This window comes from Aedes aegypti, chromosome 2, assembly GCF_002204515.2.
Source record: "Aedes aegypti strain LVP_AGWG chromosome 2, AaegL5.0 Primary Assembly, whole genome shotgun sequence".
Lineage (NCBI taxonomy): Eukaryota > Metazoa > Arthropoda > Insecta > Diptera > Culicidae > Aedes > Aedes aegypti.
The window spans coordinates 72,393,027-72,410,320 of NC_035108.1; the positions used below are offsets into that span (position 1 = coordinate 72,393,027).

Genomic DNA, 17,294 nt, shown 5'->3' on the forward strand with positions numbered 1-17,294 from the left:
CGACTAATTGAATTCTATCCACGTCCGCAACAACCGCCGATTACATGCACTTTCTTACAATTTTCAATTTGATTTTCATACTTTAAAATTTCAACTGAGCATGGTCAGTAGGTGACTCAGAATTTTCTGAGCATCTACTCAGGTTTTACTTCTTTATTCATACGAATTTGGATGTTCGAAAAGTAAATGCTCAAATGCTCAGTTTTATCATACCAACTTGAGTAAATGCTCAAGAAATTGATTTGACAGATGGATTTGAGTAAAGTAAAAGCTTTTGCTCAGTTTATTCATACGACCTACTGTTATCACACGCGTCCCTCGATTAGACCCTGTTCTAGTGTGGCACTTTTTCTCTCCGCATCGTCTGACGAAAAGAGCTGCTGTTTGTTCGCAGAACTTGGCCAGCTAAGGGAAACCAGATCCTACCTAATCCTATTTTTTCGTTCGGTAGTGCGAGGAACAAAGAAACGTACATACGGTGGTGCGGATTTTACCTTTTCGAAAGTGTTTATTGTGCGAAAATTACCTAAAGCTATCAACCCAATAAGCAGTGCAATTTACCAGTTTGTGACGACAGCGTCAAATCCAAAGTGAGATAAGAAAATCCTCCGAAAGAAGTTTCGTGTCTGTGTACATTCCGTGGGAGGAAAGAAACCTCGAGCTTGTACAACGTAATTAGAAACGAAGATTTCTAGCAGGTGATTCCAGCAGCTAGCGAGGCCGAAAGTATAAATTGGCAGCAAAAATGTCCTACGCATACCTGTTCAAGTACATCATCATAGGCGACACAGGTAGGCAACATCCGGAAGGGGCCGAAAAAGGGACTCAGCTGGATGGCTTTAAAAGACAGGGAGGAAATTTGCATCCATAATTAGGACGAGGGGTAGGGTGGGCAGCAAACGAGGGAGTGTTACGGCGTGAGGAAGCAAAATAATCGATAATCTTCCGTCATCGTTTGGCTCTCCCTCCTCGGATGGCTCACACATTTGCTCAGGGGGTGGCTAAAGGTGGAGGATTGTCAAAATATGCGGGCGTTAAAGGCGACCCATTTTATACGACCAACGTTTAGGGACAAAAACAATCTTCGTTTGATTTGGATGATTCTTCACAGTGCTGACGAAAGGACAACATACTGGCTTAAATTAAGTCGACACCACTAATACAAACGTGTTCATTATTATGTTCGCAATCTGATGATTCATTCTGTTGATTGTTCTGTTCATTCTGTTTGGTGATTGAGGTCTTGGAAGTGCGCACACTAAACAAAACTATAGCGTAGCGTGCTCATTTTATTAATGTTTTATTTTCACAAATATTTTTGAAAGTAATAGTAATTCCTTACATAAGTTATAGTATCAATTTGCCTGTGGGTATATGATTGAGGTATTGGACGTGCTTATTAAGGAATCATTTATTATTCTTCTTCATCTTGGAATTACTTCCTAACTGGGACAGAGTCTGCTTATCTGTGTTCTATGTGTTCTATGAGCATTCCTTGATAATATTAAGTTTCCTCTGTCGCAGTTCTCGTTTTTGCATTCGTGTATCTATCGTGTGGCAAAGGTGATGAGTAGGGTAATAAGGGGCAATATCTGAGCCCAGACTTTCGTCATCCTATGTCCAGAACTACCAACTCTGGATGTGTGAGTGACTTTTTTCTTTTTTCAAGGCATTTTAACTAAAATCCCCTTTTTAAACTAGCAAAAACTCTAGAAGAAAATTTAAAAAAGTCAGATCATCCTTTGAACAATTTCATGGCAATATCTAAATCAAGTGTTCCTTGTAAAATATGTAAATCTGAAAATGACAATTTAATCGAAGAAATTTTCCAGTTAATAACTGTGTTAGTGCTCTCAGAACACTAAGCCTACAAGCAGGCTCTGTCCCAGTGAGCACGTAATGCCAAGAGAAGAAGCAAAAGCACATTATTGGACATCTCATGGAAAATAATAGTATATTTAATACCAGAAATCACACCTCTTAAAATATTTGATCTAATCAGAGCAAAATCTCTAGAACGTTTTAAAAGTTTATTTTTTATGGGTTATATATTAGCTCTCTTTAAAATTTTACAAAATCTCCAAAGAAAACTGAAAAAAGTTTTAAATTTCATAATTGGATGTTCTTTTGAAAACAAAAAAAAAACAAAATTTGATCGATCAAGTCTTTGTCATTGATGGGGCTGAATCCTAGATCGTAATAGGTAATAAATGGATGTTCGGTGCCCGACAGACCGTTATTATGAAAAAAAAAAGTCCACCATCAAATCTGAGCACAGGGCACAGAGGTCATTCTGCACCTTCTGCACCTCTGCACCAATTTAAAAAAAAATCCCTTGGAGGAATCTAGAGAAATCCTGATTTGAAGTTTTTTTTACTAAACATTTCAATATGCATTATATTGAAATTTGAAATTTTGTAATAGCACCGAAAACACCTAGTGAAACGCCCAAAAAGTTGGCCAAACTGTTATCAACTAGTGTTACCGTTGTTATAATTAGAAATATTTCGAACTGCCATAACTCATCGGAGTGGCTTAAGTATGTTTTTTTATACTTTACTGGTTTAAATTTAATTGATTGATGAAGTTCTGTTTGATTTTTCGACCTTGACACTTGCTTTTGCCGGGGCGAGCGACGAGGGCAGGATCAAACATGTCGCGCGTCGGTCTAGTAAGTGAAAAAGTGGCGTGATCGGTGAGTTCGGTTGGAGTAAGTTAAAAAGTGCCGCGATCGGTTCGTTCTTTTTGATCCTTCGACCTTGGCGCTTGCTCCTGGGCAGTGCGTCAAGAAAGCCCGAGCAGCCGTCCGGTTTTTTTCGGGAGGCGCGCCGATTTTTGAAGCTGAAAGTGGATTGTGGCTGCTCAGTCAAGGATAACGGATCAATTGGTGAGCTCGTTTCATGCTACTATTTCTAATCTGTAAAATATGTGTGACTGTACATTTAATCGTTACAATGGTGGGATGTAGATGTGATTTTTCAACAAACTATGAATGGTTCGTCACTGTGAGTGTCGACACAAACTCTGATTCATGATTTATGTTTAGCATTTTTTTTTTCAGAACACCTCTTATATACCTTTATTTTTGTAATTAAAAAACTTTGAATGGTTCGACACTACAAGTGTAGACTTGCGAAAGGTTCACTTTATTCAACAAACTTTGGATGGTTCGCCACCTCAAGTGTCGGCATAATTTTCCTCTGCATAGAAATTGTTCATATCAAATGAAAATATTATATTTACATATAAGCATGAATATATCTCACAAATCATTGTTTATCATGGTCTAATCGCTTATCAAAGTGAATCCTGTAACCCAACGATCCTCCCCATTAACAAACATCCCTCCCAGTAACCTTTGTGGAGATGCAGAGGCAAACACAGTCTCCAAATAGCAAAGGTTACACACTAACATTCCTTCCCCCAATCCCACCTGACTGCAAGGACGTGGCCGGCGCCGTTATTGACCTTGTTCAAATAGAGGCACTGAATTATGCACATTGAAGAAGATTATGGCCAACCCCAGCCGAACTTCTAGTTGATTCTTTGTGCATTTTCACTGACTTCGGTCAATCACGGAATAGCAACCATTGATATGTGTAGTCAATCTAAGCTAAGCTAAGCTTTACTGGTTTAAATTTAATTGATTGATGATTTTAGTGTTGAACCGATTGAAAGGTAAAACAAATAGATTAACAATTAACAATGTTGTTATTTCGAATAAAAGGATCTGAGTATAAATGTAGCACAATAATAGTTAAAAGATAAGCTATGTGAATATTTTTATAGTCGAGCTAGTATCAACCGTTTGTTTCAAATCTGGAATGATTTGGTTGCTCTGGTACGCTCACGTCAATATCAGGATGAACATACGCGAATGTTTTCCACGGGGCCGCATAATGAATAGGATATTTTACTAACAGTGCACTTCATAAGTGGATAAGAGTAACTGACACTGAAGAAGACTGCAAGTGGTAGTCGAAATATGCGTACCTGTCAAAGATAAGCATTCAGGGCGAAATTAACAGGTACAAGGTACTCCAATCTACTTTTTCTCTATTGAGATTCTGCTCAGAGGATTCGAATACATTTAAAAGAGTTACTGAAAAAAAGCTGCCTAACGAAATTATCCGTCAACAAAACAAAGCGAAAATAGGTAATCGCACATTTCCTAAGCTGTGGAATAGTTTATTATACAGTCGACTCTCCACATCTCGATGTTCTTCCTATGTCAATGATTTCTTTGGTCCCTTCATTCTGCATACTTTTTTCACTCTCCGTATCTCGATATCTTCTGTATCTCGATATCTCCCTATCTCGATGTGTTCCTAGTTGATTTGTGTTCCCGATTTTCTCTCCGTATGTCGATATGCCCATTATCAAAGGTTACTAGACCCGATTTCATTGATTCAAAACATTTGGGGAACACGAATAGACGTTTGTTTTTTTATTTTCCTGGTAACGGAGTGGTTTGCAATCTAGTATTCGTTAAAATGTGTTCTTTGTCTCGATCTCTCCCTATCTCGATGGTCTCTTCAATATCGAGATGTGGAGAGTCAACTGTAACTCTATTTTTTCGGCACTCGTCGTATTTATCCAACTCGCCAAGCCTCATTGTATAAATGTACGACTCTTGCTGTAAAAATCATCATTTTGCAACGAGTTGCATACAACATTTTTTGCAATTTCGAAAATGCCGTTACAGTTGGATTATTTCTTGGAGAATAAACATATTTCAAGAACACCCACATGGGCATTCATGCGCAGTAACATGCGTAATTTCTCAATCAGGTAGGCTATGGGATGAGTTTTCAGCCATATTATTAGTTAGGGAAAGTGTTCCAGTTATGGCCATAGTGGTTCCCTATTGGGACATATTTGAATTTTTGATAACTTTCACATTTAAAAACCTTTTGAATATTTCATCATCAAGATGTATCTTAAATCTAACTACTACAACACACAACAAATTTCAAAATTTGAAGACATCAAAGTAATCACGTATGGCGAAATAGGGAACCACTATGTCCATAACTGGTACACCTACTCTACTCGTGGGCTGAATTGTCTGTAGATACGTATACATGAATCGTTCCATAAAGCTCCTGTCTGTTTTTGTAGTGAACTTACAAATTCTAGTGCAACCTCTACTTCCTATTTAAACTCAGAATCCTTCACAGTCAACTAGCTCATGATTCTACAAATCTACGATTCAAATCCAACTCAATTCGGTTCGTCGAACGGATATAGAATCAGAACATAGTTGAGTAAGAAATTCAAAACTATTGAATAAATGGGGTGCACGACGTTAGGCATAACTAGTGATCCTTTATAGAGAGATAAGCGGAAGTAAAATTGAATGATTTGGCAACAGACCCGCAGTGCTGATTTTGCTTGGCGTCGAGAATAATATTGTAACACGGACATGACTTCCTCATTGCTAAAAAGTGTAGTTTGTTTCATATAGATCTTTGAGCTACATATCCAAACTAATAAACAGCCGAAAAAATCAACAACTAAAAATCGCATTGACAAAATTTAAAAAAGAAAAATATTTAATTTTTTTGCTTCATGCAAAATTACTTTTACCGAAATAATTTCAAGCGGATTACATTACTCCTCAAGAAAAGTTCAAAACAAACATAACGCATGTTCGTTTGGCTCACACTTTGACAGCTCTCGCTGCTCTATTGGCTCACACTTTGACATAAAATTTATGACATTTAATGTCAGCTTCCGCGAATCTCTCTTATAAAGGATTACTACACGCAAAAAAATTGTGCGGTAAAAACTACCATTTTAGGGGGTTAACTTAAGCGCTCGCACCAGCAATTTTCAGCAGACCAGAAATGCGCTTCATTTTACTATGTCTGTAGTCGAAATCAGATTGTTGTAAATTATTTCTGTCAAATGTACCAGTAATGTGGTGGGATGTACCGTAAACATAACTACGATACACAGAAAGAAAAATCCGAGGAAGTTTCAGCAGAAGGGAATGCCAGATATGTCGCAAATTTACACGTCACATCGTGTAAAATTACAATGGCATCATGTAAATTTCCGCTATATATCGTGTAATCTAGCATGGGCTGTAATTGATTACGTGACAATTTGTATAAATTTACATGATATTGATGTAATATTACACGATGTGTCATGTAAATTTACGACAAATCTAGCATTCGCTTTATGTGCATGATTTTACGCTGAAATTTACATGGATTTTTCTTTCTGTGTAGGCTTAATGGGCGTTTGGCATAATGGACATTAGGCATAATGGACGATAGGCCCAAAAAATCCCAAAATAAAAATAAAAATGAAATTGTTTGTGTATAAAGTTAGCTGATTTTTTTAGTGATTGGGGAGGGCTTGAAAGATCAAAAGTGTGTCCTTTGAAATAGAATACGTCGTCCCATAGTTGTGAATCCTTTGAGGTCCATTTCTAGGACAAAACTTGATCAAATGATTGGTATGAAAATGCTGTTATTTGCCTTCATTAGCTTTGTGGTAACTTCAGTGACCATAAAGTAAAGTCCTGAAGAAGGTTTTTTAGTTTAGGTTTCATGCCGATCCTTGGCCATGAAGTATAAACGTACTCATGTATCGTGCACAAATAAGAATGGAAAATGGCCACTTTGGCAAAGCAAACATTTGGTTAATAATTGTGGAAGTGCTCCTAGAACACTAAGCTAAGAGCTTGGATTGGGGCGTAATGCCAAGAATATGAACGAGGCTGTAACTGCTGCTCTTTTTTTGAGTTTGGTTGTACATCTATTATTGGCAAATGTTTCATCAGAGATAAACCCTTCTTCAAATTGAAGGATGTTCTTTATAGTTATACTGTGGACAAAATTATCGGAATTAGTGCTGCTAATGTTGAATCCGAAATCATAAGTACACTCCCGCGCATAAGTTTGGGTTCAACCCCTATAAAACATACAAAAGTGTTCAGTCCATATCTCTGGGATTTAACGTCCAATTGAAATTCGAAGAGCAAAAGTTAGTTCTTACTTCGTAAGTATTTTTCCAAAAACTTATTTTTGAATTTTGTGTATTAATGTTATCCTTAAAGTTGTGACATTTTCCAAAAAAACATAGCTAATTTCCTCAGCATTGGATCGACCAAAATTTTAAAACAAGGTGTCATTAGAATCGTAATATTGTATTCTATGAAGGGCGTTTACGAAATTTCTGCGGAAAAATCTGAAAACTATTCAAAATCAATGAAACAGTCATTCAAGTCATCGTGCAAAAGTTTGGGTTCACCCCTCAGTATGATGCAAGCCGCACGCAAATCATTTTTGTCAATATCTCTGCCATTTTTCCACCGATTTTAATAATTCATAGCTTTTACAAACGCAAATAATGGCGCGTACATGATTGGTTTGAGAACTTTTAGATTTTTCGTGTATTAATTAAGTTCAGTAAACCCAAACTTTTGCACGATCACTTGAATGACTGTTTCATTAATTTTGAATAGTTTTCAGATTTTTCCGCAAAAAAATCGTGAGCGCGTTTCAAAGAATACAAGATTACGATTCTAGGGCCACCTAGTTTTGAAATTTTCGTCGATCCAATGCTGAGGAAATTAGCTATGTTTTTTCAGTGTGTTTATTGGAAAATGTCACAACTTTAAGTAAAAATTTGGTATACCAAATTTAAAAAATGTTTTTGGAGAAATACGTACGAAGTAAGAATAACTCTTTGCCTTCCGAATGCAGCTTAGAGAGTTTCAGTGTAATTCCAGAGTTATGGACTGAACACTTTTGTATGTTTTTAGGGGGTGAACTTATGTGAAACTTATGCACGGGAGTGTATACTCACTAAACTGAACATCTCTAGAAATAAATAAAAATTGCACATCGCAAACATTAATGGATATTTACAACAATGGATTGGACTGGATTTTAGAATGATAACAATGATCATGATAATAATTTTCTTCCGTATCTTCCATATCTATCACACCGGAAATAGTAATTTATAACCAATCAATTAACTCACCTCTATTTTTTATGAGCTGTTACATCTTGAGCACACCCACTCAAGAGTTTTGAATGACACACACGCAAGTTAACCTATGCCAAACGTTCATTCTGCCTAACGTATTTTATACCTAACATCCATTATGCCTAATGTCTTTATGCCTAACGTCCTTATGCCTAACTTCTTTATGACTTATGGGGTGTACTCGAATAAATGACATATGGATGCAATCCGACGTCATTTTGATAACTCCCAAACTGCCCATAACTGCATATTTGTCACATTCGACATTTTTGACAATTTCGAGTTGATACCGGGGAGAGTCATCAAATGATAAATAAATTCGATCAACTCACTGAAATCTGTGAGTTTGTTCTAGAAAATCCGAAAAAAATACCAAGTTGTTTTGTCACATTGGTAATTATAACCGCATAAAAGTCACATTGAGATTATACATGAGTCCTGTAATGAAGTTGCGATGAAATTTCTATCAGAATTATTTTCTGGCTATTCACTCAGTATGCGATATTGTTGTACAAAATTTCAGCCTCAAATAAGCACTTTTGAATTCTTGGTAATTTTTAGAAATTTTAGTTTCGTCCCATACTGCCATGAAATTTACACTTGGTATTCCATTTACTCAATGCTTACTTTTGTCGAATGTTACAAATATGCAATTATGGACAGCAAAACAGTGCTGAAAAGAGCTGCTTTTTGATACTGATATTATTGTATTTATTTATTTGCTTCAATACATGTAGAGTAGACCTATTCAAATGTCTGGAAGTTGCTCAGTCAACCAATATTTTGATTTTTCATGTCGAAATGAACTTCTGGTCAAAATTTCAGTCAATTTGGAGAAAATTTAGATGTGCTTCAAATCAATTATGTGTTTTTTGGACTATTTTCAAGCTTTGAAACTTTATAACTACTGAACGGATCATTAAAACTTATCAGTAAAACCTCTACATAGTAGTTTATTCAATTCTACAAACTTTTGTCGAACACGGTTTTATGATTGGAGCAAGTTTAAACATAGTTTGGTTGAGGTTTGTGCTTCAAGGTTCTTGAAAATCACTATTTTTGGGGTGTGTTCTCCCTGAAAAACATACCTGTATGAAAATTTTGGATTTAGAATATCCAGAATATCATTCCCGTTCAAAGATACCTTTTATCTTACGAAAATAAATTGTAAAAAATAGGTAATTAGGAAGCACATTCATAAATCCGCTGTGGGTGAGCCAAGAACACCACAATGAGCTTCAATGAATGAATAAAAGAACACGTTAACACTGCTTTTTCTCAGTCGATGATAATGATTGTTTTCAAATCGTTCTGAATAGTCAGTGAAATGTGATCAAAACAATCATCACTCGGAAAGAAAAAGCAATGCTGACTTGTTCAATTCATTCATTCTACGGTACATGTGGCATGCACGATTTATCTATCATCAGGTTGGGAGTGGTTGTTCGATCTTTGGGCATTTTTTGTAATTTATTTCCTAAAGCAACATGTAAACTGTTAATGATTAATGATTTCATAGATTTATTATGTTTGTTTTCCGTTAACTAGGGCCTGAAAAAATAATGCCAATGTGTGATTTTTATACAATACATATTCAGAAAACCGTGATTTCTGGGTTCTGTGGAGAACAAATCTCGATCAAACAATGTTTAAACTTAATTTAATCTTATTGGCGTGTTCGACAAACTTTAACAGAATAGAATAAGCTTTCAATAGGTGGTAATAGAAAGTGATTTTGATCTATGAGTATTGAGTTATGATTTTTCAAACCTTAAAATAAGCCTAAAACACATTTTTAACTTGAAGCATAGGGGAATCTCTATCAAATGAGCTGAAAATTTGACCAGACATTGTTCTTAGCATGAGAATTCAGAATATTGCTTGACCGGAAGATTTCCAGACATTTTTTCAAATATGAACAGGTCTAATGTAGAGTAAGGACTTCTCCCTGTTTATTTCTACAATTAGATGGAATTCGAATTCATTTTAATATCTTGACTTATTTTTAATCTTTACTCGTTTAACTACTTTTAACTACTTTTAACCTTACTAGTTCCTTGCTGCTAACCATGCCGTGACCTCTCTACGAAAAAGTTGTAAATTTCTTATAGATTTTATTTCAGTGAGAAGTTGATTCCAATTGACAATGCCCCTAGTAGCACTTTTCAGCACTGTTTCTTTTGGTACGAAAAATTAGGCCGTTATGTTGTCCATTCTCTTGATGAAAAGTTGGCTGTTTTGTAACGGAATTGCAAGAAAAACGTTTTCTCTTTCTCCTATCCATTGAGAACTTTTCCTGTATCCATCGCCACGAGCAGCAGTTGGTTTTATGCAAAATAATCATCGCTTTCGTCTGTGGTAGCATGGTTAGCGTGCACGCATTGCGGATGTTTTTTGCAATGTTCTAGGTTAGAATCTCGTCGCCGACATCAGTTTGTGTGTATCCACTTAGTGATGATAATCGTGAGAAGATGATGAGCGAAAGTATGATGGAGTGGAAAATAAATTATCCCCAGAGTGGTATGATTTTCGGTTACCCTCCATCAACTACAGAAAATAAGCTTGAGCGAAAAAAAAATGTTCACGTGAGGAAGCGAAAAAGCATTCTCCTTTCGTGCGAAAAATCGTGGATTTCGCATCATTGATACAAAAATTCAGAACCCTGGCTACGACTGAGAGTGAAAGATGCACATTTTTAAAAATAATAGTAATGATGCAGAATCAGCTACGCGTATCCCGGTGGAAGCGATCACACCAAACCAAATCATTTTGTGTACATCGTGAGTTGCTGCAACTGAAACTGTAATTTTAGATATTAATTGTAAATTCAAAATGAAAGAAAACAAATTCCCAAAAACAATTCCTGTTTAGCTTCAACAAAAAAACTCGAAGTATTTTTTTTACCATTCACAACGGACAACTAGATTTTCTCATTTTACATGACATTAGAATCTAAAGCGGAACATTTCATTTGAAATAATTCTTTACCAATGCTACGCAGCATTAATACTGCTTACTTCACTGCTATTCGTGACCAAATGCTTGATATGCTCACTATGCCCCGTCTTCCCCCACTTCTGGGAAATATAATTCCAAGTTGACTTATGAATCATAAGTTATGATGGGCATCATGAGAAGTCATTTTTTAATAATAGGTACTTGCCTGTTAGTAACATAGTAATACGCTTTGAATAACTTTTACTTGAATGCAAGCTCAATAATGTGAGAAACTTTGACGTTAATTGAATTTGATTATTTTTCTATTTGACACTGCAGTGCTTTCTTTGCCAATGTTGCAAAGCAACATTGAAATTTAGCATGGCATAATTTGTGTACCATCCCTTAAATTACAAAAATAGAATATGCAGTTTATATTCTCATAAAAAATTCCATCAAAATTGTTTTTTTTCTTTTTCATATAACGGATTACACATATTAAGAATGAAAGACACACGAATGTTACGATTGAATTAATGAATGATTCATACTTCCAGCATGCATACGATAGAACATACCATGCAACAGCAGCGTCATAGCTGACGAATCCAGCGAGACAAGGAAGTGGCTAGCTTCTCATATCGGTATGGGCTTCTAGGGGGCAACCGTTGTGCGATATGATATTCTTGAACTTGAATGAGAATATGCGCACGGACGACACTGCGCGTCTTTTTCTTCCGATAATAACTTCCGCAGTTAACTCATACTTAGCATTTAATAGTTAATGCACGTCATCTTCCAGCACCTATGCACATTAAATTCGCATGGATTATTCAAGCCTGCAGTTGTATTGTGCAGTTTCGTTCAAATTTAAAGTTGGGAGTAAGATGAAGTTAAATGAAAAATTGATATTCATTACTTTCCATTTATCAAATGCATATTAAGGTATCGATGCGATATGACCTTTCATTATTTTTCAAACGAACCCAGGAATGTGAAAAGAGATGAAATAAATAACAAACCTTAAGTTTCGATCTTTTATGAAAATGACCCATGACTCAGTATGAAGTGTTGAAATACTGATTCCTTTCGTCAAAAACTGCTTTCTAGAGAAAAAGTAGCCCCAACTTAAGACAATAATTCAAGAAGAGAGTAAATTTACGAAAGAATTTGAAAGAAAATTTGTAAATCTTCCCTCATGAGATTGATTATACTTTAACTGTTCCGACGACAGCTCAGGGGATTTGGATTTTCACCGGATTGGAATTAAGTTGAACTGTAAACGCGTGGGTTGATTTTCAAGATAACTTTAACTTTATTTACTTCGATTTCTTCGCGAGAACATCACTTCACGAAGCCTGTTAGTGGACTGTTGCCTGTTCATTCATGTCTTCCATCCAGCTGCATTTTCTCTTGAATCGACTGTACCTTTCACCTCTTCACACACGCTAGCAAGCTTTCAGTCTAGGCGCGCAAACAGTCTACACACGAAAAGCTCTCACATTTAAACCCTGCTATCCTGCGGTGCGTCGAGTACAAGATTTTTCTCAAACATTAACCAAGGCGAACCTCCACTACCATCCTGTACGCTCTAGGGCGGTTCAAAAATGTTTGAAAATCCAATCTTTTTTATCTCCCTTATATCATAGTAAGTTGGGGCCTTCCTTAGCCGAGTGGTTAGAGTCCGCGGCTACAAAGCAAAGCCATGCTGAAGGTGTCTGGGTTCGAATCCCGGTCGGTCCAGGATTTTTTAGTAATGGAAATTTCCTTGACTTTCCTGGGCATAGAGTATAATCGTACCTGCCACACGATATACGAATGCGAAATGGCAACTTTGGCATAGAAAGTTCTCAGTTAATAACAGTTGAAGTGCTCATAAGAACACTAAGCTGAGAAGCAGGCTTTGTCCCAGTGAGGAGGTTAATGCCAAGGAGAAGATATCATAGTTACCATAAAATAATGTTCTGTAAAATTTCCAGCTTTTACGGTGGTAATTTAAAAGGATGAAAAGTTTGTTCTTACATTACAGTTTGGACATTTTTAAAAATTTCTCCTTCGTAATTTCCATATAAACCTACATTGTCGTTAAGTCGCCTTTAAATCACCACCGAAAAGCTGAAAATTTCACAGAACACTATTTTTATGGTAAGGATAGCAAAAAAAAGATATGGGAGATTAAATCGTCCTATTACGCACCCACCAAAATTGATTTAATATTCATGAATCAACGCTACTGGCGTTGCAGCGCTATCGAAATCTAATCATCGACCAGCCGAAATGCTTCCCATGGCACGTGCTATGCGTAGTTCGTGATTCGAGTGTGCTTTTCCGCATACAATTTCATCAGATAAGAGTTTAGATCCCCTGAGTACAGCGTTTGCCACAAAAATGAGCGCCATTGATCGTCTAGCAAATTTTCACCGCAATGGTGGACTGCTAATTTTCCTTATGGTACAATTTTGCATCCACTAAAAATCTTTTGACTTTTAAAAGTGAACTAAGACTTTTATTTCACATTATTACTGTTCCCCATGGTATCTCCAGAGCTCCCTTGATTTTCGATTGATTTTAGACAAATCGTATCATGTGAATATTATGCAATAGTTACTAAAATATGATTCTTTACTCATATGAATAATCCAATAGTCAACTATCTGTTTCAATAGTAAAACTATTAATAAACAATCAGTTTACAACCAACCTCTAATTTTTTAACTGATTTCGTAAATAAATAGTCAATTAATGTCGTGGAAAACTGTCGAAACATACAAAGTTTAGAAATGTTTTCAAACAACAATTGCTGAACCCTTATTTTTCAATGCTTTAAACATCCGAAGGTATTATTGTAAACTTCTGACGGTGTTTATCTCCAACTAGTACGAATTCAGTCATTGTTGAAAACTAGAGCTGACTTCAAATATTTTTCTGGGGATCCACTAAAAAACGGTTTCAATGTTTGTTTGTTTATATGAATTTGCAAAATTCCTTTGCCTTCTTTGAATACAGTTCTTCTTCTTTTCTGGCGTTACGTCCCCACTGGGACAGAGCCTGCTTCTCAGCTTAGTGTTCTTATGAGCACTTCCACAGTTATTAACTGAGAGCTTACTATGCCAATGACCATTTTTGCATGCGTATATCGTGTGGCAGGTACGAAGATACTCTATGCCCTGGGAAGTCGAGAAAATTTCCAACCCGAAAAGATCCTCGACCGGTGGGATTCGAACCCACGACCCTCAGCTTGGTCTTGCTGAATAGCTGCGCGTTTACCGCTACGGCTATTTGGGCCCACTTTGAATACAGTATCGCAGGCTTATTATTAAATGTTACAATATTTTTTAAATGTATTTTTTTTTTATAACTATACGGCCAAAAAGCATGGATAAATTTGTTAACGCAACAAAAATACCACTTTGTAATAGTCAAATCTTGTATAATAACGTAAATTTGTGGACTGCGTTTTAATTTTGACAATATTTACTTACTAATGCTGATTTTTCAGTTGATGTTTTTGGTTATATTTATCATCAATCTATTATCACTTATAAGCGGTTTCTTCACCACCGCTTATAAGCGGTTTCTTCACCACCGCTTAGGCCTTAAACCTGGTTTAATCGTATGGGTAAACGTGGTTTACGGCTTAAGCGAAGGTGAAGAAATCGGCCCTTAGGCCCTAAGCCTAGTTTAACCATATGGGTAAACGTGGTTTACGGCTTAAGCAGCGGTGAAAAAAACGGCCCTTAGTGTCTCACAATAATTTTTGAAAAACTTTGCTAAGATTCTGACAAATATGAGGTGCTTGCTTATCTTGCCGCCTACCCTCTCAGTATTTACATTCAACTAATTTCATATTTCCATTTCCCTTTCTACAGGTGTCGGTAAATCCTGTCTGTTGCTCCAGTTCACGGACAAACGGTTCCAGCCGGTGCACGATCTGACGATTGGCGTGGAGTTCGGTGCCCGCATGATAACCATCGACGGCAAACAGATCAAGCTGCAAATCTGGGACACCGCCGGTCAGGAAGCGTTCCGTTCGATTACCCGTTCGTACTACCGGGGAGCCGCCGGTGCCCTGCTGGTGTATGACATCACCCGAAGGGAAACGTTCAACCATCTGACCACCTGGCTGGAGGACGCACGACAACACTCGAATTCGAACATGGTTATCATGCTGATCGGCAATAAGAGGTGAGGGTCTTGCCATTTCATTTATTTGCTGTATTCTGACTTCAAAATTATATCTTCATAGCGATTTGGATTCCCGTCGTGAAGTGAAGAAGGAAGAGGGTGAAGCCTTCGCCCGAGAGCACGGTCTAGTCTTTATGGAAACTTCCGCTCGTACGGCAGCGAATGTGGAGGAAGCATTCATCAACACTGCAAAGGAGATCTACGAGAAGATCCAGGAGGGAGTGTTTGACATCAACAATGAGGTAGGTCGGAAACCGTTGATCACGTGTTGAACTTATCCTCCCCCTGGAAGCAAGTAGGGGGTTTTAGGGCATCTTGGACAGTGATTCAGACTTTGTTATCAATAATAACAAATTATCCTTACGTTCCATCGAAATGTGTGCAAAGTTGTAGCTGGGAAGATTTCACATGGGAAGAGTTTGTTCACTTTTCCATAGATCATTATGACGAGCTTTTAGATGACTGAAAACAAAAGGTTTGCCGTTTCCATAGTATTGTTCTTGGAGATATCGTCTCTGTATACCACAAGATTATGTAATCATCCGTTTTTTTACTATTTATTGGACATCCTAGAAAAAGTCGCGACAAAATTTGTAACACATATCTCCATTTATTTTCCAGGCAAATGGCATCAAGATTGGCCAGCAGCATTCCCCGACCAATCCATCCCTAGGTAGTGGAAACAATCCCGGCGGTCAGTCGAGCAGTGGTTGCTGTTAAACAGTGTTGCCAAAATCTACAACCCAGCATCGCCATTTTCCACATTTCTTGTGCGCATTGATGAATCGATTCCCCTAATTGTGTGGGTAGCATGGATTGCTACTCAGAGTGATTTGGGTGGAATAAAAAAATGTGGGAAACCTAAAAGAAGAACAAATAATGTTGGAGGCTGTAACTGTAACAGCAGGACATCACACGAGAGCGATGGACTTTGTATAGCAAAAAACAGCAAACTAATTCAAAAGATAACGAAATCGTGTGCTCCTAGCATTACAAAACAATACCTATAATAATGATGATGATGATACATTTTTGAAATACCGAAGTTGCAGTCGGGGTTTGTGTAAGCGAAATGGGACGTGATTTGCGAATGTTGTAAAATATATGGAAATGTTTGTTTTATTTTAGTAATTTTAATTTTCAAACTCCATTAATTCGATAGTAGCTATTTACAAAAGACCAACTGATTTGTGTTAGTTTTTTTTTTGTTTCATTTGTTTATTTTAAGACGATAAGTGAATAAAGTGAATTTAAACAACCCACATATAAAGTAAGAGGATTACAACACTTACCTTTACTGCATGTTGAGTAACTATCTCCACAAAAAAAAAACTTTAACATCAATACAACTAATGAATTCTATAGCATAAGCAAACGTACAGATCTTTGCAGACTTACTCGGTCCATTTTATTAGATCAAAGCTTCTTACCAAATAGTCTTCGTTGGTTTTTAATCAATAAAAAAAAAATAAAAGTAATTGAGCGTCGTAGCATAAATACAGCCTGGTTTTGAGACGATTTATAAAGCTTAATTCGCATTATATTATCCAACACAGACGCCTCGTTTCGAATCAGACAAAGATCATCAGGCACGCATTCCACACACTTGGAAATTGTTTCCTTCGTTTGCGTCCGCAAGCAAACGTAATTAACCTTACATCGATGTCTGTCCTTTTGTTGTCCAACTAAAAAAACGCAAACTTTTCTTCGAAGCATTGCTTGTTGAGTGCATTATTGGATAACAAAATTACCATTTTCTACAATAACTAAGCACCGAAAATGCCCCAGAACCCAGATAACTGGCATGTACCAGGCGCGAAATATCAAAATAGAATCCGGGATGAGTTGTAATTTCATAAAAATAAAACAAATAGAAAGGAAAACCTATGACGATTATGTTTCAGTTTGTGATCAATTTAAGGTAAACTAAATATAAACTATGAAATTAATATCAATTAATAATACGTGCGTTTACCTTCGTTTGTGTAGTGCTAGCAGTAGTGGTACTTCACAATCCTTTCTGCCCATGACACGCCAATCGTCAGCGACTCTCCGACAGCAATTCGATGTGCAAATCAATTGGAGAGTTACTTCACTCGAGTCGAGTATTGCCAAGTTGATAAAAATGTAGTACCTAATTAGGAATATTTATTTACAATCAC

The 17,294-nt window shown here is 36.8% G+C and overlaps 1 protein-coding gene across 1 annotated transcript; it reads left to right on the top strand.

Annotated features, from left to right (window-relative positions):
* Positions 1-300: 300 nt before the first annotated feature.
* Positions 301-17,091, top strand: LOC5565652 (ras-related protein Rab-2A). The gene is made up of 4 exons (XM_001649955.2): positions 301-791; positions 14,817-15,132; positions 15,194-15,374; positions 15,754-17,091. The coding sequence occupies exons 1-4, from the start codon at positions 746-748 to the stop codon at positions 15,850-15,852; spliced, it is 642 nt and encodes a 213-aa protein (XP_001650005.1). The 5' UTR covers positions 301-745; the 3' UTR covers positions 15,853-17,091.
* The last annotated feature ends 203 nt before the right edge of the window (positions 17,092-17,294 follow it).